This window comes from Pseudochaenichthys georgianus, chromosome 17, assembly GCF_902827115.2.
Source record: "Pseudochaenichthys georgianus chromosome 17, fPseGeo1.2, whole genome shotgun sequence".
NCBI lineage: Eukaryota > Metazoa > Chordata > Actinopteri > Perciformes > Channichthyidae > Pseudochaenichthys > Pseudochaenichthys georgianus.
The window spans coordinates 1,189,504-1,215,211 of NC_047519.1; the positions used below are offsets into that span (position 1 = coordinate 1,189,504).

The 25,708-nt window shown below is 41.6% G+C and overlaps 1 protein-coding gene across 1 annotated transcript in view; it reads right to left on the minus strand.

The window, feature by feature from the left end:
- Positions 1–25,708, minus strand: part of rab2a (RAB2A, member RAS oncogene family) — a 38,678-nt gene that overhangs the window by 4,575 nt on the left and 8,395 nt on the right. Inside the window, exons 2-7 of the mRNA XM_071206308.1 lie at positions 20,511–20,582; positions 18,082–18,149; positions 13,193–13,275; positions 11,632–11,724; positions 9,166–9,277; positions 2,722–2,790 (exon numbers count right to left, since the gene is read on the minus strand). Of these exons, the coding sequence (XP_071062409.1) occupies positions 2,722–2,790; positions 9,166–9,277; positions 11,632–11,724; positions 13,193–13,275; positions 18,082–18,149; positions 20,511–20,582 (497 nt within the window). The remainder of the gene's footprint in view (positions 1–2,721; positions 2,791–9,165; positions 9,278–11,631; positions 11,725–13,192; positions 13,276–18,081; positions 18,150–20,510; positions 20,583–25,708) is intronic.

Sequence of the window (25,708 nt, forward strand, 5' to 3'; positions counted from 1 at the left end):
TCAATGGGGTTGAGTTTTAGGATTTCATCTTTCTTCACCCATAAACGCAGCTGACACAACAAAACCTTAAAACAACATTCTGTCTTTGACAAAAGTGACAAACGTGAACTGTACTGAAGTAAGTAACAGCTCAGAAGTATTCCTGCAGACAAATAGCTCTCTTTCTCCTGATCAAGAGAGTGGTGCAGGGATGACATGGGCTGGTAGGCAATCCCGGAAGATAGCGTAACAAGAGCTCCCTCGACAACATGCAATGGGATTCTCTACTGGATTTCATGAGCAAACAACGTTAATGATACATTTTGTTCAGCAAGATAATCTCCCTGTATTAACATTGCTTTTATAATATTTGAAGCATAAGTGCAATTGCCAAAACGATAAAGTTAACGTTAAGCTATAATGGAACTACATCACAAGAGAAACGGGAGTGCTAACATGCTGACTCGTTTCAGGGTGTTAGGACTCTTTCCCGCACCATTCTATGAGGGCAAAAGGAACAAAACAAACGGAGTACCGTTATGAAAAAGTCGGGTAACGTGAACGAAGTGCAGGTAAAGCTGTCAACCCAGGCTGAACATCAGGCTTACATCAGCATGTCATTCAACAATATTGACTGTTTCAACATTATTATTGGTGAACGTACACAGCCACACACTCAATGTTTGGCCTGAGTCTAGAGCAGGGCTCTCCAACATGTAGCTCGCGGGCAGCTTTCCAGTAGCTCACCGGCGCCGCTCGATTATCGATTATAGCGTAGTAAGGTTGCTTCTTGATTTTTCGGCCGCGGTTGGACAATAACGTTTTTTTATTTTAGAATTGTTTCTGTCATTTGAATATCAAATTTGTCGGTGATGCAGAGATCAAGGAACAGACGTGACAGCGGCACCATATACGGAGCAGTCTGCATTCTCCAGCAACACCAGTCCAGAACCAACAGCAGAATGACCCGCTCTGAATCAGGCCGCGTCGCTGCGGCTCAGAGACACACAGGGAGGGATTTGTGTTTTTTGAAAAACACTCGTTATCGTCATGTCTTTTCTGGAGCCTTGTAGACCCAGAAAACTATAAGAACATTCACCAAGCAGCACTGAACATGTCTGCTTTATTTGGTTCTAATTGCCTTGTGAAGCAGCTTTTTCTGACATGAATGAAATCTAAATACAGAACAAGGCCGACTGATGAACATTTAAATGACTCGATTAGAGCGAACCTAAGTGGGTCCACTCCAGCATACACCTGTATGGTGACTCCATGCAGCGCCATTCATCTCACTGACTGTACTAAAGACTGAATGCACTTATTTTACACATGTGCCATACGATGCTTGTAAGGTGGTGATTAAGGACATTTATGTACATTTTCAGTGATGTACTTACTATGGGCCGTAATAATATGCGAGACATTTTTGTTTTCTTGGACCTTCATGTGAAGTTAAGATTTGTGATAAGCTTTAGGTATTGCAATTTCACACGTGTACAAAAGTAGCTTAATTCAACTGATGAGTGCTATGTGCATAAATGGAAGTGATGCGATGCAAGTAGCTCTTGGCCACTTTCATTTTTTTCAAAGTAGCTCTCAGATGAAGAAAGGTTGGAGACCCCTGGTCTAGAGGAACTGGAGGGATTTAGGCTTAGACTCAAACGGCGGACAGGAGATGTGCACACACTTCATAATATATGCGTATGGACGTGTTGCATGTGGACATGTTCACACTGACATGGGAACATGTTAAAATCGATGTCACCCTAACATTCATGGACACTCAAGTATCATTTTCCACTAGCTACGTTAAAACATCTTCTTTTTCAGTTGCTTCAAACTGGAAACTGTGTTTAATGAGAGCAGACTCAAGCAGATGTTATCTGATAAACAATACGACTAAGAAGAGATGCAACCTGTTTCTTATTGTTTCTGTATAGACGGAGATCATATGCACAGCTATAACCAGGTGTTCACTGTACAATGGAGACCTATATGCAATGAAAAAAAGAACACCACACCTTGTTAATTGTACATGGTGTTCTTTTTTATTTGCTTGTATTTATCTCCTGGAAAGCACAGGAACAATTATCTTGTGAAGGGAAGACCAGTTTGTATAATGTGCATATAAATGCTTTAACTTCATAAAGTGACTTGAAAACACCAATGCGGATACTCTAACGTTTAAACTGCTTTCTAGGAATTTGCTATTTGAATGTGGAACAAGTATGACTAACAAATGCTGACAAGAGCATACTTGCTGAGAGTCTTGGTGTCTTGTCTCGATAACTGTTCCACTGAGAAGATAACCATCTGGGTGAATGGATACAAAGAGGAAGCTAACTAGCTGGCTGGAGAGAAAGCTAACCGACTGTCTCGATAGAACGTTAACTAGCTGGCTGGAGAGATAGAGATACAGAGAAAGAGAGAGAGATACAGAGAGAGAGAGAGAGAGAGAGAGAGAGAGAGAGAGAGAGAGAGAGAGAGAGAGAGAGAGAGAGAGAGAGAGAGAGAGAGAAGTGACGAGTGAAGAAGATTGAGTGGAAAATAAAGCAGGGAGAGGAGGAACGCAGGGAGTTTTGCTTGGCTGGAGTCAAAGGAAGCAGAGCAGAGGGTTTCCCCCCCTCTGTTTTAGGAGAGAGGGAGCGTGGCAAAGCACACACACTGCTGGAAAACTCCACTGAGGAGAAAGAGAGGAAAGAATAAAACAAAGACTGGAACAGAGAGGTTTGTGTGTCTCACCTCATTGTTGATATCAAACACTCCCTCCTGGATCTTCTCGTAGATCTCCTTGGCTGTGTTGATGAACGCCTGACACAGAGACAGGATGTGAGCAAGACACAGAGAGAACACAAGTTAGTTCTAGTTCATATGTGGGTTTGGAATCAACTGAGATCTTATACACGTGTTAGGATAGGATTAACAGATATAGGCTTGGGCTGCTAAAGATTCTCTTAAAAACACTTTTATTTGCACTCTTTTCATCTGAAATGCTAAATAGATCAGTTAACTATCACCCTCTTTTCCCAAATAGTTTGAATTGCTCAATATTCTATAGGGGGTGCAAAGAGAAGAACGGGATGAATCTTATGTTTAAGCATCCAGCAAAGAGCTGTAGACTGACAGGATGCAGCTAGCTTAGCTTACCCGAGCTTAGTAAGACTGGAACCAGGTCCTAACTGCTAGCCTGGCCCCAGTGCAAAGTGTAACCGTGACCATGGGGTCTCTTATTCATGTCAAACCTAGTGTGGCATCACTGTTCTGATATGATGGCTGCCTGGGAATCTGTCCAGCTCTAATTAGTGCGCTTCATAAGATGTAGAGCAATACCCTTCATATGTTATGTGTTAAGGTAGACCTTTTAAACATGAAATGCAATTTTATATTTTGACAAGCCTGAAACAGAAATAAGTTCTATTCACTTCTTAGAAATGTGACCTTCACATCTGTATGTTAACATTCTTTCAAATAGCACCACTGCTGACGTATGGTCTGTACACATCAGCACTCGAGATCAACAAGCTTCTGGAAAGAAAGATGCCTTGAAAATGCAGTATTGTCTGCACTTCAAGAGATGGAGATGTAGATTATTTGGAGAAAGAAAACCCCTCAGTGAACTTTCAAAGTTTCACAGGACCTTGCTAGGAGGTGTAGAAACTCTTTAGAGCAGATGTGCTCCTGGTCAGCAGCTGCTATAACCATTTGATCTGAGCCGAGCACACAAAGACTACATGCAATCTGTTTCCTTTCCACACACACCACTGGCGTCACTGCGAGGTGGCCATGTTAATAGAGTGGGAGGAAGCTCCCTGAGTGACTATCCTATGCCTGTCTCTGGGGACAGTCTGTTCGTCTCAAGAGACCGCCCTGGAGAGAAGCTAGGACACTGATGGAGGAACCCTGAAACCCCACGTCTAACTGTGTCGGGTCAAGAAGAAGCGTGTTTCTTAAGCAGAGTAATGAAAGAACTGAAAATATATCTGAACTTCCATCTGACACCCAGTCTGAAAATAGACCACGGGTGCTCTCTGGTGCACTCCGTCCTGCTCACTCCTTCCTTCAGCTCATCACGGTGTTCCTTCACAGCACAAATCAGTCTAATGACCCAAACTAGGGTTAAGTGTGCAAGTCAACTAAATCAAGTATGATGACTATACCATGCAATATGGCTGATGCAACAAAAGGAAGGGACTACAAATCTAAATCTCGTTTTTTCAGTGTAAAAGAATTGACTAAGTATTGGGGATTTATCGTCGAGTGTCATATCAAACTAGAGCAGCATACAATGATCAGTCAGGACCACTTTCTCTTTAAAGTGAGCAGAGGCAACACCGGTGCTGCAAATAAGTGGAAATAAATCAGACGAGATTGACTTATATTTTCAATATATTGTGATGACTAAAAGAGGATTTCATTGATTAAATACACTTTTCTCTTTGAGATAAGTTTCAGACCTGAATGGCCAGGTGACAAAACCAGACTTAAGAACAACATCAAAATAGTAAGGATAGCAAAAGTTCAAAAGATGAAGGCTGATAAAAACAGAAGAGATAAAAAAGATATGAGGAAATGGGAAGAGGGCTGAGGAAGAGTCTGAAGATGTGAGGAAAGAAGAAAGGATCGGGAGATAAGAAGATACTAACAGGAATCTCTCTCTAAAGGGCCATCCCATCAACCCTGTGTCCACCCACAGACCCTGACGACAAACCCAGCACACCCATTGGCTGCTGGGTGTCGCTGAGGAGGAGGAGGCAGGGTGGAGGTTATGAATATGTATGAACTATAACTGGTTGATATACTACCGGAGAGAGGAACGAGAGATGATGGAGATGAGGGAGGAGGAGGAAGACACGTTGGAGGAGGGGGGAGGAGGAGGACATGGATGGAGAGTGGGAGGGGGAGGTGAGAGAGGATTGGAGGGAGGTAAAGAGCAAATGATGGACGTCGAGGGATGGAGCGAGGAGAGATGAAGGGATGGGAGGAGAGGAGCGGTATCAGGAGGATTCAGAGGACACTAATGAGACAAATTAATCATACCACACACACACACACACACACACACACACACACACACACACACACACACACACACACACACACACACACACACACACACACACACACACACACACACACACACACACACACACACACACACACACACACACACACACACACACACACACACACACACACACACACACACACACACACACACACACACACACACACACACACACACACACACACACACACACACACACACACACACACACACACACACACACACACACACACACACACACACACACCTCCCTCCCCCCTCATCTTAACCCCAGAGAGCTCTACTCAACAGTTTGGGTGTGTGTGTTTGCATGATATAGGCCAGGCAAGCAAGGGTAGAAAATAATCAATGTAAACAAACACACACTGTGTGCAGCGCCCCTGGCTGGCATGCTGTGCGGTGTAGGATGGGATTATTTATGTGATTGGATAAGTGAGAACGGGGTCCCCGAGGATACAGGCGTGCATCCATTACACACAACAACACCCGGGGTGTGGCTCTGCGAGGGGCGGAGCTAGTTGAGCTTCATGACGCTAATATGAAGCTGGCTCCAGCAGTGAACAAGCCCCCAGGAAGTGGACACTTGTTTCATTTAGAATTTGTTAGCTAGATCAACTAGCCATTCGAACACTTGAAGTTTAACCCTTCAATGGGTTCTGTATACTGGAGGATACAGTCATTTAACAGGCTGTGTCCATGTGTAAATATGGAGTTCTATGGGTGTGATAAGAGTAATGTGGGTTTAATTACTGAGTAATATGGGCTTAATACCGGAGTAATACAGGTTTAATAACGAGGTAATGTGGATGTCATGTAGGACATAGCAATCAATTATTTAGCCAAAATACTTCTACGTGAATGCCCATTTAAAGAGTTATTTTCCCTCTGCATTTGGCTGAGCAGAGACCGGCTCTGACGCTACGGATTGGGAAAAGGCGAATGCGTATGCTCGATGGACCAAGATCCCCAGATGATCCAGGTATTTTTGAACAGAGTCAGGGCGTTTGGGCTTTATGTGCTGCTGAGCAACTTTCATAGCCTCCAAAGCTGTATCCAGTTCTCTTTATGCATCCATGACAGTGACACATGAGTCTACAGGTATCACAAGGAGAAGTGTGCTCCATGAGTGCATTCCATTCCCTCATTCATACAAAGCATTACATTACTAAACTGAAGTAAGTAAAAGCTAACAAATAAGGTCATTACAATCTGTTTGTATTGTTTAGTAAACTATGATAGAAAAATATAAATCATTCTGATAATACTCCTCTTCCTTTCACTACTTCTAATCACAACCAACAATGTACTCTGACGAAACACCATTGTTTGCCGAATAAGAGCTCGATGATCGTGTAGAGATCTTGTGAATACAGAGAATAACGGATCATCAGTCAGGGTTGTGTCTGCTTGCATTGTGTTCCTAACAAATAGAGGCCTAACTTTTAGCAGCACTAATATCTGTGAAATAGCAGATAATGTGTGTGAAATTCTGCTGTGACCCTTCTTTCAAGGAGTGATTTATGTGTGAGGACAAAGCTGTTAGCATTGGATGACCTGCAAGGAGTAGTACATTGTAAGACATGTGGAGTTTATAGGAGTTTGGAACTCGAGCAGGTTCAGGTGAGCTTTCAATTAAATTTCACTTGCCATTCTATATGTCCATTTAACACCGAACAACCTGTCCATTTCAAAATATATCCTGAACGAAGGTATATGTGTGCACGGTAGGGGTGTAACGGTATACGTTACCGAAATTATTCGGTACGGGCCCTTCGGTTCGGTACACATGTGTACCGAAGTGTACCGAACGAATATAACGTTAAACGTAAAAAATTGAGAATGTGAACAACTTCTTGGAAGTAATCTCAGGTGCTGCGTCGCAGCATTCAGAGTCATTTGCTCCCATTGTGTTCAACGCGTCATAGAGCGAGCAAGTCATTTCATTGGACGAGCTGGTCAGAGGGATGCGTTCAAATTTAGCCAGTAATTTGAGGAACTGTCGAAATGACGAACGCAGATGAAGTTGAGCTCGAAAATCCTCCAGCATCATTGAAGTCTCCGGTTTGGGAACATTTTGGTTTCCTAGTCACGTACAAGGATGACGGACAAAGACAGGTGGACCGAACCAAAGCTGTTTGTCGGCATTGTTCAACTAGCATTGGTTACGCGGCTGGCAATACATCAAACTTGCACACTCTTGAAAAGGCATCACCCGAACGTGAATATCACCGGTACCAAAAGAAAAAAGACTGAAGTGCAAACCCAACTCCCGCTAGCATTTAAGCCTCCACCACTCGCAGAGAGTTCAGACCGAGCCAAAGCTATTACAAACGCCAAATATCCTTATGTTGCCATGTTAGCAAAGCGCTACCTGGCTGTATCTGCTACCTCTGTCCCTAGCGAGAGGGTGTGTTCTCCACAGCAGGAGACATTGTTAGTGCCAGCAGATCTGCCCTTTCCGCAAGCAATGTGGACAAGTTCATCTTTCTTTAAAAAAACATGAAAATACAATGACAAGCAAGTCATAATGTCTAACTGGCTGCTTAGGTGCTAGTACAGTTCAGTTCAAATACAGATTATTTCAGTTCATCGAAAAGCTGCACCTTAACCTGTTAAACCCTGAGCCTGTTTTTCAGGTCTTAGGCTCGAAAATGACATTCCCAGAACAAATGCCCATATCTTCCCTTCTAAAAGGGTTAAATTAATAATCTTTTTTCTCAAAGTAATGATAAACCTGTGAGTTGGATGTAGAAAAGTCAGAATCAATATAGATGTTTTTTATTTTAAAGAAAATTCAGATTGAACATAGTAAAAAACTGTATATTATAGTGTCCGCCCAAAAAATATTTTGTACTTATAGTGAAAACTAACCTTGGATGATGGGTTAGTAGACTAAAAGCTTTAGGAATCCAAGGTACAACATATAATAAGTACCCTGTATCAAGATTGATGCAAAACAAGTGACATTTGACCTTTTTAGACAGATTTAGCAAAAAAAAACCTCTTCTGGGGCCATTTGGGTGGATTTTCCATATCTCTGGCCTCCCTTGTTCGATTTTGACATGTGACATCTCTTTCTGACGTTAGAGCCAATAGAATCCAAGGGAAATCGTCCAGCACACACTCATGTTAAAAAATAAGAAGGTGTCGTCTCTGCGCATGCTAGCTTGCAGCAGAGGGGAAACATATTGCTGCTCTGATATAAAGCAACGGAAAAGCTGTTTTATTGCTTATGGATTATCCGAACATTTCAAAGGGGACACAGACACATTGGATTAACCTATGGATTAACTACAGCATCGTTTTTATCGTTTTAATGCCATTGAAGACCAGTTTAGACCAGACAAAGACGAAGGTAAGCCATGTTAGCGTTGTGGGCTACCTAGCGCCACTTGTTTTGATGTACCTTTTTGTTGATAACGTCGCAAGTTTGTATCTTTCAGTGTTGAGGTGGGCACCGTTAGATTCTGTGTCTCCTTGCGATCATAAACAATGTGTTGGATGTGCAGCTAGGATAAGTAATAAGGGAGCTAGGAGTGATTATCGGGGCAGTAATAGGTTAGCATGTTTCGCTCGGGGGTCATTTAGATGCTTCTTATGAGACTTGTGTTTTGTTTTGGTAAAAATAGTTTGCATCGTCAGTTAGCTGAGATTACTCCCGTTAATCTGGTATAACACATTAATAGGGTCTTAAATATTAAGACAGTGTCGAGGGGGTCCTTGGGGCTTAACAGGTTAATGTTTATTTTATTATATTTTGTATTTATTTGAGTGAATATTCACAGTTTAATAATAATTAAAAACCCAAAACTAATAGTTTGTGTTTTGTGAGTACTAGCACAGTAAAGATCAAATACAGATTATTTCAGTTCATCGAAATGCTGCACCTTAATGTTTATTTTATTATATTTTGTATTTATTTCAGTGAATATATTATTCACAGTTTAATAATAATTTAAAAAAAAACAAAAATATGTTATGTTTTGTGATAATTTGTTCTGCTGTACCGAAAAGGTGACCTAAAAACCGAGGTACGCACGGAACCGAAATGTTTGTGAACCGTTACACCCCTAGTGCACGGGTATATCGGTGTGTGTGTGTGTGTGTGTGAGAATTATTACCTCCTCTACATTAGAGGCAGTCTTGGCTGAAGTCTCCATGAATATGAGGCCATGTTCTCTTGCAAATGCTTCACCTTCCTCTTTCTTCACCTCTCTCCTCGACTCCAGGTCACTAAAAACAAACACAAAGACATGAATACTATGTATTTTCCATGGTCATCCAAAGGTAGAAGATAGTAAAGCGTCTTTTAAGAAAAGCGCTATAGAAATACAATTTATTATTATTATTAAAGTAGTATATTAGTACACCTCATTTCCTTTACTGTGAAAGAAACTAGGATCACTTTCATTGTGTGATATCAATGACCACTTTTCTCTAATGAAATGAACCATCATTTGAACTTCTGTTCATGATGACTCGTTGCTGATAAGAGCAGGTAAAGATGAGTCAGGCTTTGTTGTTCTGACTGGAAATAATACGTTGTCATTGAGCTATGCACTGGGCTCAGCTCTGTGTAACATCAGTGCCAATACCTATATTCTACCATTCTACCTCCTCTGTTAAACCTTAAAAACTGATAAGTGTATGACTGTATGGCAGGTTTAGTAGACAGTTGTCAAAAAGAGTTTCAGGTTGTTCGTAATCAACAAAAGGACATTTGTAAACTCATCATTTTGACATAAGAGTTATGTAACATTGAGTACCTGAGCCCGAGTTGAACTTTGTTGTAGAGGTGAACCTCCTCGAATGGATTTAACAGAATTAATTCATCATCATATATATATTTTAAAAATATTTTATGTATGCACCATGACATCAAGTCAAATTCCTCGTACGTGTGAATCTACCGGGCAATAAAGCCGTTTCTGATTCTGATCATCATAATTAGCTTTAGGGCTGCAACGAACGACTAATTTGATAATCGATTAATCTATCGATTAATGAAACGATTAACCGACTATTCGGACTATTATGCCTTGCACAATTTCTCAAACGCTCTTATTTAGCCATCAACTTTTAGATTTAGCTTGAGGTTGTTTTAGGCATGTGGAAACTAACAATGAAGACAATAAAGATGAATACTTGATTCAAAAATACATATTATTAAATTAACTAAACCCATTTTGAACAAAACTAACATTGCTTTTTATTTAAAGTAAATAAATAATATTTCACAACAAAAGAAACAACAGTGTTTTAACAAATCGTATTAAATAATGTGATAACGGAACTGTAAACAGAATAGCTGAAACTTTAACAAAATAAATAACTCAGTTACCTCTAATTACCCCATGTTTGTATAATTGAGTTAACACGTGTGTTGCTGCTAGCATACATAACACCTGACGTGGAAACGTTGCTCGTGGACGGGGCTACAGAGCTGCTAGAAAGACAGTTGAACCCGGTGCATTCCTCCGTCTGGATGTGGAGCACTTTTGCTAAATGTTTAGACAAATTGCTCGTGTTACCGCCCTTACATGCTAAACTCTTATTGCACTTTAGGCAACGAGCATCGAGTTGTAAAGTTTAACCACACCTCTGAGCGCGTTCTCTCCGCAGTGTGTGGCTGCATGGAGCAGCCGCGTGTGTGTAAACCGCCCCGCCCCCTCGCACACAGACGGGAGAGAGATCTCTCTTCTGGATTGGAAAGATCGAAAATATATCATAGACGCATTTGTTTGTCTTTTTGCATTTTAGAAAGGAGTTGGCGATATAATGCTTATGTAGCAACAATACATGACATATATTTTTTAAATGTCTCCAGTACCGATAAAAAGACCGATAACGTTGGAGCTTAACGGCGCGTAAAACACACGTGATGACGTCACCAACGAATCGACGACTGAATTAGTAGGCAACTAATTTGGTAATCGATTTTAATCGATTAGTTGTTGCACCCCTAATTAGCTTCAAGGTGCAGTTCTATATAGCAGCCGTTTGTTGGGTCGATGTAGACGTTGTAGAGGAAGCTGGGTCAGATATAACAGTAAGGCACAATGTTAACAAACCATTTGGATAATAATAATAATAATAATGAATGTTAACGCTCGAGTGGCAGCCTGTTACAGCAGCTCCTACTCACCGCCGACTAGTTTTCTATATATTTCTTTAATTCACGTACTTTTCTATCATTTATTGTACTTACATTTAAATCTTGTATTTACATTTTGTTTTTATCTTAGTGTTTTATTTTTATTTTCTCCATCTTCCCTTTTGCTGTAACAATGTAAATGTTTCCTATGTGGGCAAAAAAAGGTATTCTGATATTTATTTGAGTGCTTTTCCGATAGCTCAAAGTATTACATTAGTTTACATATATTAGACATGTAACACATTCCATACTGTGGACAATCCCCAGGAGCAGTTTGGGGTGAGGTGTCTTGCCCACGGACTGCAGTGGGATTGAATCTGTGCTCCCCTGGTCAGAGGACCAGCACACTTACCCACTGCGCCACAGGATAAAACAACACCATACCCATAAGCCTGCCTGGTTGCAGTACCGTGTTATATGTTCAGGATCTTACCTCTTGTTGCCAATGAGCATGATGACCATGTTGGAGTTGGAATGTTGGCGAGCGTCCTCTAACCAGGTCGTCAAGTGGTTGAAGGTGTCCCTTCTGTTGAACAGGAACAGAATCTGGCTTTAATCTACTTTCACATTGATAACACAGCCGTTACGCCATCAGATCTTATAAAGTCCTTGTCCCTTACTCTTGCAGCGTTTCCAACCATTCAATCTTACAAGAAGACTTCATCCCCGCTGTTCCTGATGCACGCCCTAGGACTATCTGAAAAGAACACTGGTATTTGCTCTAGTTTACTGTCCTCAAGGTAAACCATAATGTCTTAAGTCCCTCTAGTGGCCCCTACAGGTTGTAATGTCCACTGTAACCAAGTATATTCAAATGAACTCCATACCAGCAACTCAACTAACTAGGTCAGTGGTAGGAAACCCAAGGTTTCCACATCTGGGGAGCATGAAGGCTGATTTATTTTAGACTTTAACCCCCTTTCATACACATGTGCCGGCTCAGCTTGGCACTGTGCTCGAGCTCAGCACAGCAGGGATTTGCATCTCCATTCCAAAAGAGCTTAAAGCGCGTCTCCATCCAACATCTCTCTCTTCTACTTGTCATCCTTTCAGTATTAGTAGAGGTCTCAGTTAGGCCGCACTCGGTAAGATGCCACTGTAACTCCATTGGAGGCAATTTGGCCCAACTCCGGAGACGGCCCATCATCACAATTTGGCTTTACTGTAAGTACATTGGTTTTAGGCCGTTGTGATTGACAGACCATTGCATTTTGAGAAAGAGGCAGGTAAAATAATACTTTCTTCTCCCTGGTCCTTTCCATCAAGTGCTACAAAAAAAAGAAGCTTAAGTGTACAGGTTTTGTTGGATTGCAATTGCCACAAAAGTGGGAATGGAAAAACCCAGGTAGAGAAAGCTGGTGGGGGGGGGGATTTTGACCCCATGGTAGAGCTGCACAAAAGGTCACGGGGTCATGACAAATCATTGGGAATCAACCTCTGGGGACCATAAAGATCGATAACAGATTTCATGTCAATCTTGCAAGTAGTCGTCAATATATTTTGCTCCGCAGCATAGTGTGGAGTTGATGGGAAGGCTGACGTGCTGCTCACGCTCGAGAAGAGATGCAGCTAATACCCAATTTACTCTTGGTCACTTCATGTTTCTTATGCGGATCTGAGAGCTGTCCCGTCTCAACACACTGTCAATGCTCCTGAGACGCATGGCCTTGTGCCATCAGCATGGCTACATTTCACATATCTTGCAAACATTTCAAAATGCCCTAAATGGATTACACAAATATGTTTCAGACATTCAAGGTTCCAAGAGGATGAACCCTTAGGACTTTGGTGATATTACAACCTTTCCTGTGACCTCCTGTAAAGCAGTATTTTAATCTGTTTTTGATTCATTATAAACTCATGCTAATCTGCAGTCCTTTCAAAATATATGCACAACTTGCTACCACCATGAGGAAATGCAACCAACTTCGAAGTGTTTCTGACCACAGCTTTGCTACAGATTGTGTTTGGGTCTGTGTGATTGGTTGCGTTACCTTGTGATGTCATAGACTAGCAGAGCTCCTGCTGCTCCTCTGTAGTAAGACCTGGTGATGGAGCGGAACGACTCCTGACCAGCCTGGAGAAACACATACATATATTAATAAACAGAAATTGAAATGTGAATAATTGAAACGGCCACAGACAAGTGCTGATCCTTTGGTTTTCCAACAGCCCTGATCCCGCTGGGGTCTGACTGACCTCATCTTTCAACCCTACAGGTCACAGTAAAACCAGTCCTGCTTATCTGCAAGTCTTGTTTCCATGTGGTCTAGGGCCACTAATGCTCTGCACCAGCCCAGATTCTCTAGCAGGCTCCGGCTCCAGGTTTTCAGTCAGCCGGCAGAGGACCGGACAGAGCCGAGCTCATCATTGGATACAATAATATTCTTTTTTCTGTCTCCATCTCTCCGTCAACATCCCTTTCTTTCTCCAGTGTGTATAACCTCCTATTTATGAGTAACAATTTCATATCGACAGTGCCCACCTCGTTTGACACTCCCCCTTCCATTATTACCCCTCATTGTCTCGACTCCACTGTCTGTTCCTTGCATCACTCATCTTTTCATTCTTTCCCCATAAACCCCTGGGCCTCCACTATTTCCCCCACTATTCTCACTGTGTATCACACTAACCCCCCTCCCTCTCATGTCTATTCAGGCTCTGTCCCTATCCCATATACGCTAACAATGTTGTCTGTGTTTCGCCTGGGCAGGAGTAGAAAACAAAACAGCACTATCCTAGCAGCTGCGGCTCTGACCTCATGTGAAAAACTAGATAGCCAGTCAGTCAGAAACACAAGCAGGCAGTGAATCATGGAGCAACTCAGAGGAGCAGTTTGTCACCCAGCAACACCAGCTCCCGGGCAGTGAAGAGTCAGAGAACTAGTGTTTCAGTCAGTGAGCAGGTTATCTAGACGGCTAGTTAGCTGGAGGAGCAGTCAGGGTAGCTAACAGCCAGCAGTCAGTCAGTAATGCTATTAGTGAATAAATGATAAATAAGGGTGAAAGAGAGGGAACGCTGCATCTGTCTGCCATCTGGTCATGTGCGGAGGAACACACATACATGCACAAACACTTTATTCATATGGCATGTGCAGCCTACACACTGGTTTCTCTAGACATTTGGTGGTGGGAGTGGGAGTTTTGTACCAGTGGGCCCTTCTGGTTTGTTTTTGACCCTCTCACCTGGGACTATACGACACCTTTTAAACCAGGTGAGGCAAATCGCTACCTGATAGGACAGACAGTAGTGTGAGAAGCAGGGCTGACATCATGCCTAGTTCAGACCCTCAAGCTTGGGGAGGTGCCTGCCTTTCCATGGAGCTCCATCTCCCCCTGCTGGTCAAACGCCTAACTGCACGGGCAGGAAACCATAGTGGAAGCGACGCAATGTTTGGACAGTGTGAATAATTACTTAGAACTTAAACTGAAGTAAAAGTAGCAATACTACAGTGTAAGAATACTCACTTACAAGTAAAAGTGCTGCATTTAAAATTGTACTTAAGTACAAGCATAAAAAAGTATAAGCCTCAAAATATACTTCAAGTACAAAAGTGAAAGTACACATTCTGCAGTATGGCCAATTTCAAAATCATATATATTACATTCTTTATTATAATTATGGAGCAATGATTATTGCTCCATTAATGTCAATATTGCACTTGTTTTAATTTTGTATTATTTGTATATAATGTTGGGTAGCTTAACATATACTAAACAAGTAGGTCTGATTTATATGTTGTATTAACAATCTAAATCTGCAAAGTAACTTGTTACTAAAGTTGTACAATACATGTAGTCGAGTAAAAAGTAAAATAATTGCCTACAAAATGTAGTGGAGTACAAGCATAAAGTAGCTTAAAGTGAAAATACTCAAGTTAACCCTTCTGGAGTCTACGGGTATTTTCTAGATTTTTAGATGTTTTCTTAAATCACCTTTGGCCTCCACTAATTTACAGTCACTTATTTCCTGCTATTGCTCTGTATGTTTATTATTACCTTTTGTTTTGTTACTTCCCCATTGTAAAGCGTCCTTGGGTTTCGTGAAAGGCGCTATATAAATTGAAATTATTATTATTATTTCTTCTAACATGGCACCCCATGTGTTAAATATCAAAATGCTCAGGACAATGTCTGGTCTTGCTATATATGCATATTACTCACCTTAGAGCACTGTTTGATGAGATAAGTAGCTCAAAAGCTTAAAATTTGACATCCGATTTTCGGAAAATCTTCAAAACTCTTGTGAAAACACACATTTACTCATGTGATCGAATTGTTTTGGTGTTTTAGATTTGGTTACCAAAGTCATAGGATCACAAAAGCAGTGAAATATTTGAATTACACTGTATATAAATGTGTTATTCATGTCTAAAATTAAATTCGAAGTTTGAGTAAAACAGGTGTTTATCACTCTACTTTCAGCACAGCAGGGACTGAGATACATCAGGACTGAATAGTGACTTCATATTACATACCAAGGTTCATGTGATGTGTACAAATACAAATTGAGCATTCAAACTTTTTTTTTCAACCAACAATTTATTATAAATATGTTTTTTTCAACCAACTATTTATATAAATATAAGAAACTGGAAAATCTAACTATTTACAATATTGAACATCAGAACTTTCAACCAACTATTCATTATAAATGTCAAGGTCTTTGTCTGTCTTCCAAGACAGTGGGTCTGGCTGCTGTGTAGGTGGGGGTGATGGTGCATGGGCTGCTGTGTAGGTGGGGTGTACAAGTGCTATACGAGAGCCCCACGAGACCTCCTTGCTGGCTGGGTTGAAGGTGATGGCTGTGGTGGAGCCTTTGTGCTGAGGGGCATCTTGACCTGGTGGCAGCCGCAGATGGAGGTGGAGGCAGCTGTAGTGATGCTGGTCTGCTGGTCCTTGGTGGTGATGGCTCTGGTGAAGGCCCTTGAGCCACAGTAGATCTTGACCTGGGGGCCGGCACAGATGGATGCTGCTGGATAAACGCCGCCTGTGGGCCACTAGGCCCAGACAGCTGTGAAACATCTCTGTAAAACAAATTAAAATGTAGGACAATAATTACAACTAATTTCATTGAAATAAAGTTCAAGTAAAATCACACACACACACACACACACACACACACACACACACACACACACACACACACACACACACACACACACACACACACCCACACACACACACACACACACACACACACACACACACACACACACACACACACACACACACACACACACACACACACACACACACACACACACACACACACACACACACACACACACACACACACACACACACACACACACACACACACACACCAAAGTCTCATCTGTACAGGACGGTAAAATAATAACAGGCACATATAAATAAATCTATGACAGTCTCATCTGTACAGAACAGTATGATAAAATAATCGATGGCAAAAACATGTCACTGTAAATGTCTCCGTTGTGGGACGAATAAATGATTAATTTAATCATCTACACATGTAATCTCACTTTTACACACCAACATAAAGTTAACACAGAGTAAACGTTTGCTAATGGAGAGTCTATTTTGTCCCAATAAAAAGTTCATGACTATCGATAAAAAATATATATCAATAAACCTATTGTTCATTTTCACTTACCCATGTCCAAATGGATCCTTGTTGTTGTCTTTGTGTTCTTCTTCTTCAGAAGAGTGGAAGACTTCAGGTTCTGAGGCTCTATCTTCACTGCTGCTAGCGAAAAAAATCTCTAGCGAAGTCTGTAACTGTAAAGTTTTTTTTAGCCATTTTCTCTGTCTCTCTCTCTCTCTCTCTCTCTCCCCTCACAGACGTAAACTGATGGGAGACACGTGGTTTATGTTTTGTTTACTTGGTGGGTAGGCCCTTAGAGACTTCTTGATGTCCATTGGTCATTTCAGACCATGATGGCTGCCGGCCGAGGTTTCACGATTTCACGAAGACGGACACACGAATCCACCAATCCCACACAGTGTAACGTCAAGCTGCTTTGAGCGGCCATATTGGCTGCTGTGCCCTGGTTACAGTCTCACAGGAGATACCACTGGAAAGCTACTCTTCCAGCGATTCCGCGGATATCTGAATCATATTTCTAATCCTTATAATCGAAAATATATGATCAATTACGGCGCGTCCACCGACTCCAGAGGGTTAAGTAAAAACAAGTAAAAATACCTCAAAATGGTACTTTATTACAGTAATGAAGGTACTTAAGTAAATGTACTTAGTTACATTCCACCACTGTGTGTGGAACATCACATTCTTTATTTAATAGTCTGGAGCAAAGGTTTTGATGAAAGTTGGTAACAACTTGAATTTGGTCTGAACGACCACTTGTCTGCATACATAGTTGCCTTTAGATGAAATCTGTTCTTAATGTTCTCTCTTCCACTGCGTCACCTTTAGTTTTCATTCCTTTTGAGGAATTTCTCTCATTGGAATGTCTCTGATAAGTCAGGGAGACAACATGAAAGATGTTGCCACAATGAGAACAATATTTATGAGCCTTCTTGTCATTCAAAACAACTAAACACATATCTTTTTGATTTGTTTATCTCTGTCATTCTTTTTCAGATACATTATTTATCAAACCATGTAATAATACATGAATTGTGTATAAGATACAGTATTCAAAACCAAAATGTTCTTTCTGAAGACTTTTTTTCAGATTCATATTTACACCAACATCTATTACTATTTAGGAAATGTGTCATTACAGAAATAGTGGTCAATTCAAGTTTAACGTCTGCATTTCAGAGACATCCATATATCTATAGCCTTGCTTTTAGGTAATTCATTCAAGATGTGTTCAGGTGTTTTTAGAGTCTTTAATATGCCGTCACAAGAAATGAAAAGCTAGATATATTACCGTATCCCAGATCTGCAGTTTGATCTGTTTGCCATCTATCGTGATCATCCTCGCTCCGAACTCCACACCTGGGCACAAGAATGTGGATATGGGAGATTAGGTGCCGACTCAGTCACATTGTTACTTGTTGGCTGTGCTTTAATATTGGCTCTTCCATCTGTTTGACTGCTTCTATACTGCTCCATCAGGACGACCCCCCCCACTCATACTGTATGTATAAGAGGGTGGGGTCTTCCTGAAGAGGTGGCTCTACCATGTTTTACAGCTCCTTCTTTCACTGCACAGATCACACAGACGAGTAGGCAGACAGATAGTGGCCAACAGCATTTCTTTCATTATCTGTAGGAATATTAGAAGTACTATACACAGCAATTTAAAGCAAGCTTGCAATGAAACTTAAGTTCATAATTAGGGATGCTCCGATCGCCAATTTCGGGGCCGATCGCCGGAATCAGTATCGGCCGATCCGATCGAGTGGGCGGGGCCTAAATGGAAGATTTAAACATCACTTTAAATCTTCATTTAAAGTGATGTTTAAAACTCAGTTAATGGGGTTCATTCACTGGAGCTTCCACAACAACAACCAACTTAATTATTACATTCAAATGAAGTACATTATTCAAGTTAACATTCACTTTGGAGAATAACACGGGAGAGATGAGCGGAAGCGCTCTCTTTCCCTCTCTCCTGACAGCCTGTCAGTATCTCATGCAGCTCACTGATCCAGTAATGAGTGACCCGACAGTGAAGAATAAATAAAAATAAATAGCTAAGTGTGTTAGGTCTAACTCTTAGTGTGTGTTGCTCCGCTCACCGGTCCGTCACAGCGGGCGGAGCTGCAGGATTTCTGCTTCACACACGTTGCATACCGCTATTTTACTGTCTTTTTCGGACACCTTAAAATAATGCCAGACCGGTGAAGCCATTTTGGCGAGCTTGTTTTGCCGCGCACAGAGAAAAGTGTCATGTATTTTACGTCATGCGATCGGCATGTTTAGAGAGCACCGATCGATCGGTAGAGAGTGAGTATCGGCCGATCTCGATCGGAGCATCCCTATTCATAATGTTCCGTTTTCTCGTTATCCCCCAGCTAACTGATTGCCTTGAATACACAAATAGATAAAGGCAGCAGGGGAAGAAGAAGAGAACAGAATGGGCTTTCAGGCAACAGGTACACTAAGCATCACTTATCAGTAAAGAAGGGATGCTATGTACCGTTAGCCACGTTTCTTATGATAGGCAACAAAAGGATTATTAATATTGACTGACTGTAACTATGTTAACATGAGATTCGTCTCTTTAGGTTTAATACAATGTAGGGTTATTTCTATTTTCCAGTAGCAGTCTTCCAACTTGAATTTGATCTGTCTGAATGTTAGGACCAATATAAGGTGACTTTTATTTTGCCTGGATAAAACAACATGATCTCTTTATGAGATAAAGGTTCATGAAAGGAGTACCTTAAAGGTGGGGTAGGTAAGTTTGAGAAACCGGCTCGAGATCGCTAGAATTTTAAAATACACAACCGGAGAAAATCTGCCACTTCCTTATAGAGCCCCTCCTCCAACACACACGAACGCGCACATGACCAATGAGGGCACGAGATCAGTTTGTGCCCCGATGGAAGGCTGACAGGCAGGAAGGCCATCCCGGCTAAACGGATTGGTTGTACCTTCTACAGCACTACGGCTTCTACAGATGACATTTTGTTATGGATTTGTTGTCAAAGCACTTCAGATATTCATTGCTATCGGGATGTTAAGAGCATTCCATGGAATATAACAAAAAGTGTATCTCGAGCCGGTTTCTGAAACTTACCTACCCCACCTTTGAGGCTAAAACATGAACAAGCCACCTTCACATGTTTAACCCAGCCCAGATAGCACCAGCTTTGCGGATTGCAATATGGACAAATGCACTGACTCTTGGACCTAGAGTTGGTCTGGGTTTAACCTAGACTGACTCTTGGACCTAGAGTTGGTCTGGGTTTAACCTAGACTGACTATTGGACCTAGAGTCGGTCTGGGTTTAACCTAGACCGTCTCTGACCTGCCCAGTGCAATCCCAGAGCAGACGTGTTCTCTTCCAGTTTTTCATAGGGTCTGTATTGAACAGATATGTTCCTTTAGGTCTCCAATACTTTTTGTAGGACTGGAATTCTCTGCAGCTCCACAATATTACATTATAAATACTATTTTCACATATCAAGCGTGGAAGAAATATTGCACATCCTGTGATTTGAACATTGCACATGACCATGTTGCGATTTTGATAACACATGAATCAATTGTGGAGTCCTATTGTTGATGCTGAAACGATATATGGTGCAGCCCTAGTAGCAGAGGATTCACAGCTAAATGAAGTGATGCATTAACGAATGTATTTCTAGTGCTGGTGTTGCTGCAGAGCTGAACGTGTAGAGGACTTACCGATGGTGAGATCGTGAACTGGCTGAAACCTCTTGTCGGTGAACTGTAGTAATAGACATGACTTCCCCACACCTGCAAAACAAACACAGCACATTAGAGTCTGATTATAGAGTCACACATAAGCATGAACACCCTTCACATGCATTTCCAAAGGTGTCTCCGCAAAATACCACACATCATTATAAAATCAATGACTGAACTCCCACACAGTGCAGAGGATCCGGCTGTTTCCAGTTGACAACACTGCAGGAAGCTACAGATATACAACGAGAATGAACGTTTTATACATAGAACACATTGGAGCATCAGCGTCTTCAAACCAGCCCGACACGCTTACACACGTTTCCCCAGCTAGCTTCAGTTAGCCTGAGCCAACGCACCAGGTGGCAGGCTGTGTGTGTGAAGCTACTCTGGTCAGCATTAACAACTGCTCTACATGACTGCCTCACATCCACACAAACAAGGACGAACTAACAGCGCAGTTTTATTATTATTTAAATGTATTCTGTATAAGATCTCGATACTTTAATAGTTATTCTAAACGGCTGCTACTCATTCTCTAGCCATGGTTGTGCACTTATTTATTTTATTATTAATGTCTACCATTCTTTTCAATTATTGCTTGCCTTTTGACCTGTTGCCACTTTTACTGTGACACAGTACATCAGGGGTCACCAACCTTTGAGACTGAGAGCTACCTGAGGCTAAGGACCTCCATGGAGGGCTACTTGTTTGATAACATCTGTCTGAAGAATAGTTTCCCTATCCGTTAGCAACACCTGTAGACACAGGAGTTACAGTCAGGCTACAGACTATTGTGGTAGGAACCGTTACATGTGACGGCATACCTGTAAACTGACATGTTGTGAAAAAGATATCTGTATAACGAACCCCTGTAGTGGGTCTGGGGGGGATCCTCCTCATTAAGATTCGTTTGAAATGTTAAAAGTGGATTTGTGTAAAAAAAAAAAACTAGTTTTTGGGGTTCGGGTGTTTTGTTTGATTTTAAATAAACAAAGTCTTGGCTTTCAGAATATGACACTTTTATTGCCAACATCACACGATAAATACATTTTTGAAGCTTGTAAAGGGAAGATGACAGCTCTCACTCACACTCTGCTGTTCCGCAGCGCCGCCCCCCTCCCTCCCGCTGATATTATGAATGCAAGGCATATAGTAATCATAGATAACACGGCAGGGTCCGTTACAGTTTGTTTTCCTCTGGTTTCAAATAAACTAAGTCTTAGCTTTCAGAATATTAAACTTGTTTTGCCAAATTCAGATGATAAATACAGCTTTGAAGGCACGGAAGGCATAACAACAGCCAGTGTGTATTGTGTTTGTTTCCCCGGGAAACAAACACAATACACACAAACGCGTCACAGATTATTTCGCGGTATTTGGCTGCCAAACGAAATCATGTAGTATCAGTACTACAAGTACATTTTTTTAAATTAATTACATTGTTTTCTAAATTGATCTGAGGGCCGCAAAAAGAGGAGGTGGAGGCCTCATGCGGCACCCGGGCCGCCATTTGCCCATCCCTGCTCGAATCAGAGGCTATAATCTGTTACTCTGTGTATTTGATATCTTTTGATTCAAACTGTTGGTTGGACAAAACAAGAAGTGAAGACATTAGCCCTTTTTTTTTTTTTACCTACAAGACTGTCACTTGTTTTTGTCGAGTACGATAGCTATTATTAGTTTTGGCTGACTGTAAATGCATTTTGCAAAGAATTGAGAATTGAATTTTGTTCTCTTTTTCTATGATTATAGCAAGCAAACATGTGTCTTGTCACAACACTCACATGTGGACATGTGAGTGTTGTGACAAGACAAGCTTTAATAAATCAGTTGCTGTAGAAGCAAGGAATCAACCATTTACAGTCACCAAGAAGAGGAACTTAACTGGAGATAAATGAATCTGCGAACCATGATGTGAGCATTCCACACAGATGTATTGATCACCCAATGGTTCTGACTGCCCTGCATTCATCACTGAGGTTAATGCACAGTACTGAGGTTGCTTAAGAAATCATGTTTAAAGTGAGACAAGATGTATTTTTTGTTTGTATAAAGTTAAGTGACTCATCTTCAACTCAACAGGGTCTTTTCTAAGAAAGAGTGTAGATAAAGAACATTGCAGTTGAATGCTTGTTGCAGACGTGGGTCTATGCTAGGATGAGCATCAGAGGTTTGAGGTTAAGAGGCACATTCACTCAACAGAGATGGTTGGGAGGAGGGGGAGGGAGAAGAGAGGAGAAGGATGCTAATGAGAAGGCCAGGGAGAGAAGCTGACACAGAGGGACATGGTCTTCCTCTTTCGTGGTTTCCAAGGGTTACCATTGCCAGGCAGCGGCGTTGCTAGGCGAGATCATTGAGTGATGATGAAGATAAAAGATGTAGGAAAGTACGGAGGGATGAGGATGGGAGTTATATAGGAGTCACAATCTTGTTATTAAACGTGTATATGCAGTCAACACACACCTGCTCACTCTTCCGATACCAACGGCCGATGACTATCACAGAAGACACTAACAAATGTAGCTGCTGTTTGCTACATTTTTTCAAAGTAGCTAAATGAGTTACATTACAATCAACACATTGTTTCAGCATAGAAAACTTCCTAAATCTGGATATAGGGAATGTGACGTCACTAACGGCAAGTCGTCCATCTCTGGAGGATACGACTGCAACTAGTTAACTAAACCTGTACAGCAAGATAGCCGTTTCACTTTAAACGTTTTAAACATGGTCAGTAGGCTCTGTAAACAGACACTCCTATGACCAATGAGCAAAACTAAAAAGAACTACGGGATTCTATTCTTTTCAAACAGAGAGACGAGGGAGACGTAGCGAGCATCAGCAAGAGACGCTGAATGTGTTGAACTCCAGGAACACAAACCACTAAACTGGGAATATGACTTAAAACAAGAAATATCACAGTATACGTACATACTGGGACATGAATTATACATGATATGACAGTGTTTTGTTAGCATTCAGGTAGCATTGCATTAGCCGTCTTACATCTGTCCGGATGATTCGATAGTTGTCATCAAACCTATAGATCTGCAGGACATAGTTAACTTGACATGGGAGATCAGTCAGGATTAGTGGAGAACTGAGCAATATGTTGCAGTGCAGGGATTATTCATGCAGCTTCTGGTTGAGGCGATAACACGTCACCATAGCAGAACCTGTAATCAGAGGTCATTTTAAAATTTGGAAAAAGCCGAGCAAATAAAATGTATAATCGGTGACTAAGGGTGTCGCTGGAGAACAGTGGATGATTGACAGCCTGAATGAAAGGCATTTGTAGGCCCTGGCTAAGCAATCATCAGTCTGATTCAATAGAACTGGAGGCATGAAATAAGAGGTCATCATTCTCCTTTCCTCCAACTCTGCTGTATGTTAAAAATGTTAATGCTAACTATTAGAAAGCTTTCACAAAGTATTCATTATCAGTCATGATATATAGCAATAGCACATTATCCTTTTAAAAAGGTTTGGTTTGATAAAAACAACAACTAGAGATGTCCCGGTCCGATCACGTGATCGGGGATCGGAGCAGATCACGTGATTTTCAAAAGATCGGAAGAAAAAGATCGGGGATTTCTTTTTTTTATAAAATATTTGTATTATTTTATTTAATGTTAAAAAACTAAAATTATGTTCACGTCTTAAAGTCATCCTGTGGCCTTAGTTTTGGTTGAAAATTACACAACATCACGTATGTGTTGCTTTCTTTGGGCTTGTTTTCAGACCTGCTTATTTCTCTGAAATCTGGCAACAGAGTGGGCGCAGTGTCTCATAGTAGCAGTAAGCTAACGAGAGGCTACGTTCAGCTGGTGACTCGGGAGTCGGACAGAGAAAATGTCAGGAGTTTGGAAGTATTATAAAATTGAAAGCGAAGGCAGTGTAACAGCCAGATGCAATGTTTGCAAGAAGGAGGTTCCGCGTGGTGGAAAGAACAGAGCTACGTTCAACACGACCAATCTAACACGCCACCTGAGAAACAAACACCAACAACAACACGACGAGTACACAGCGGCCACTCAGGTAACGGCACTGAAACAACCGACACTTTCAGAGGCTTTCAAAAGGAAAGAGAAACTGCCCCAGAACAGAGAAAAGGCCAACACAATAACAGCCAAGAAAGCTGAATTCATCACGTTGGATGACCAGCCGTTATCTGTGGTGGAGAACGTGGGGTTTCACCGTCTCATGGAGCACTTGGAGCCACGTTATGAGTTGCCTTCTCGTCACTATGTTACAGAGAAAGCTCTGCCTGCCCTTCACAATAAGCTTCGTGGCCACCTGCAAGCCCTGTTAACAGACGTGCCTGCTTTCGGATTTACCACAGACTAGGGATGCTCCGATCGCCAATTTCGGGGCCGATCGCCGGAATCAGTATCGGCCGATACCGATCGCCGATCCGATCGAGTGGGCGGGGCCTAAATGGAAGATTTAAAGTGATGTTTAAATCTTCCATTTAGGCCCTGCCCACTCGATTTTAAACTCAGTTAATGGGGCTCATTCACTGGAGCTTCCACAAACAACAATCAACTTAATTATTACATTGAAATGATGTTCATTATTCAAGTTTACATTCACTTTGGAGAATAACACGGGAGAAATGAGCGGAAGCGCTCTCTTTTCCTCTCTCCTGACAGCCTGTCAGTATCTCATGCAGCTCACTGATCTAGTAATGAGTCACCTGACAGTGAAGAATAAATATATTTATAATAACTAGTTTAGCTTGTTCCAGAGGTAGATAAAATAGCTAAGTGTGTTAGGTCTAACTCTTGTGTGTTTCGCTCTGCTTACCGGTCCGGCGGGCGGAGCTGCAGATTTTCTGCTTCACACACACGTTGCATACCGCTATTTTACTGTCTTTTTCGGACACCTTAAAATAATGCCAGACCGGTGAAGCCATTCTCGCGAGCTTGTTTTGCCGCACACAGAGAAAAGTGTCATGTATTTTACGTCATGCGATCGGCTCTCACGATCGGCATGTTTAGAGAGCACCGATCGATCGGTAGAGAGTGAGTATCGGCCGATATCGATCGGTGACCGATCGATCGGAGCATCCCTACCACAGACATATGGAGTTCTTCTGTGTGTCCAATGTCACTCCTTAGCTTCACTGCACAGTGGATCAACTCCCAGTTTAATTTACAACATGCGACCTTGCA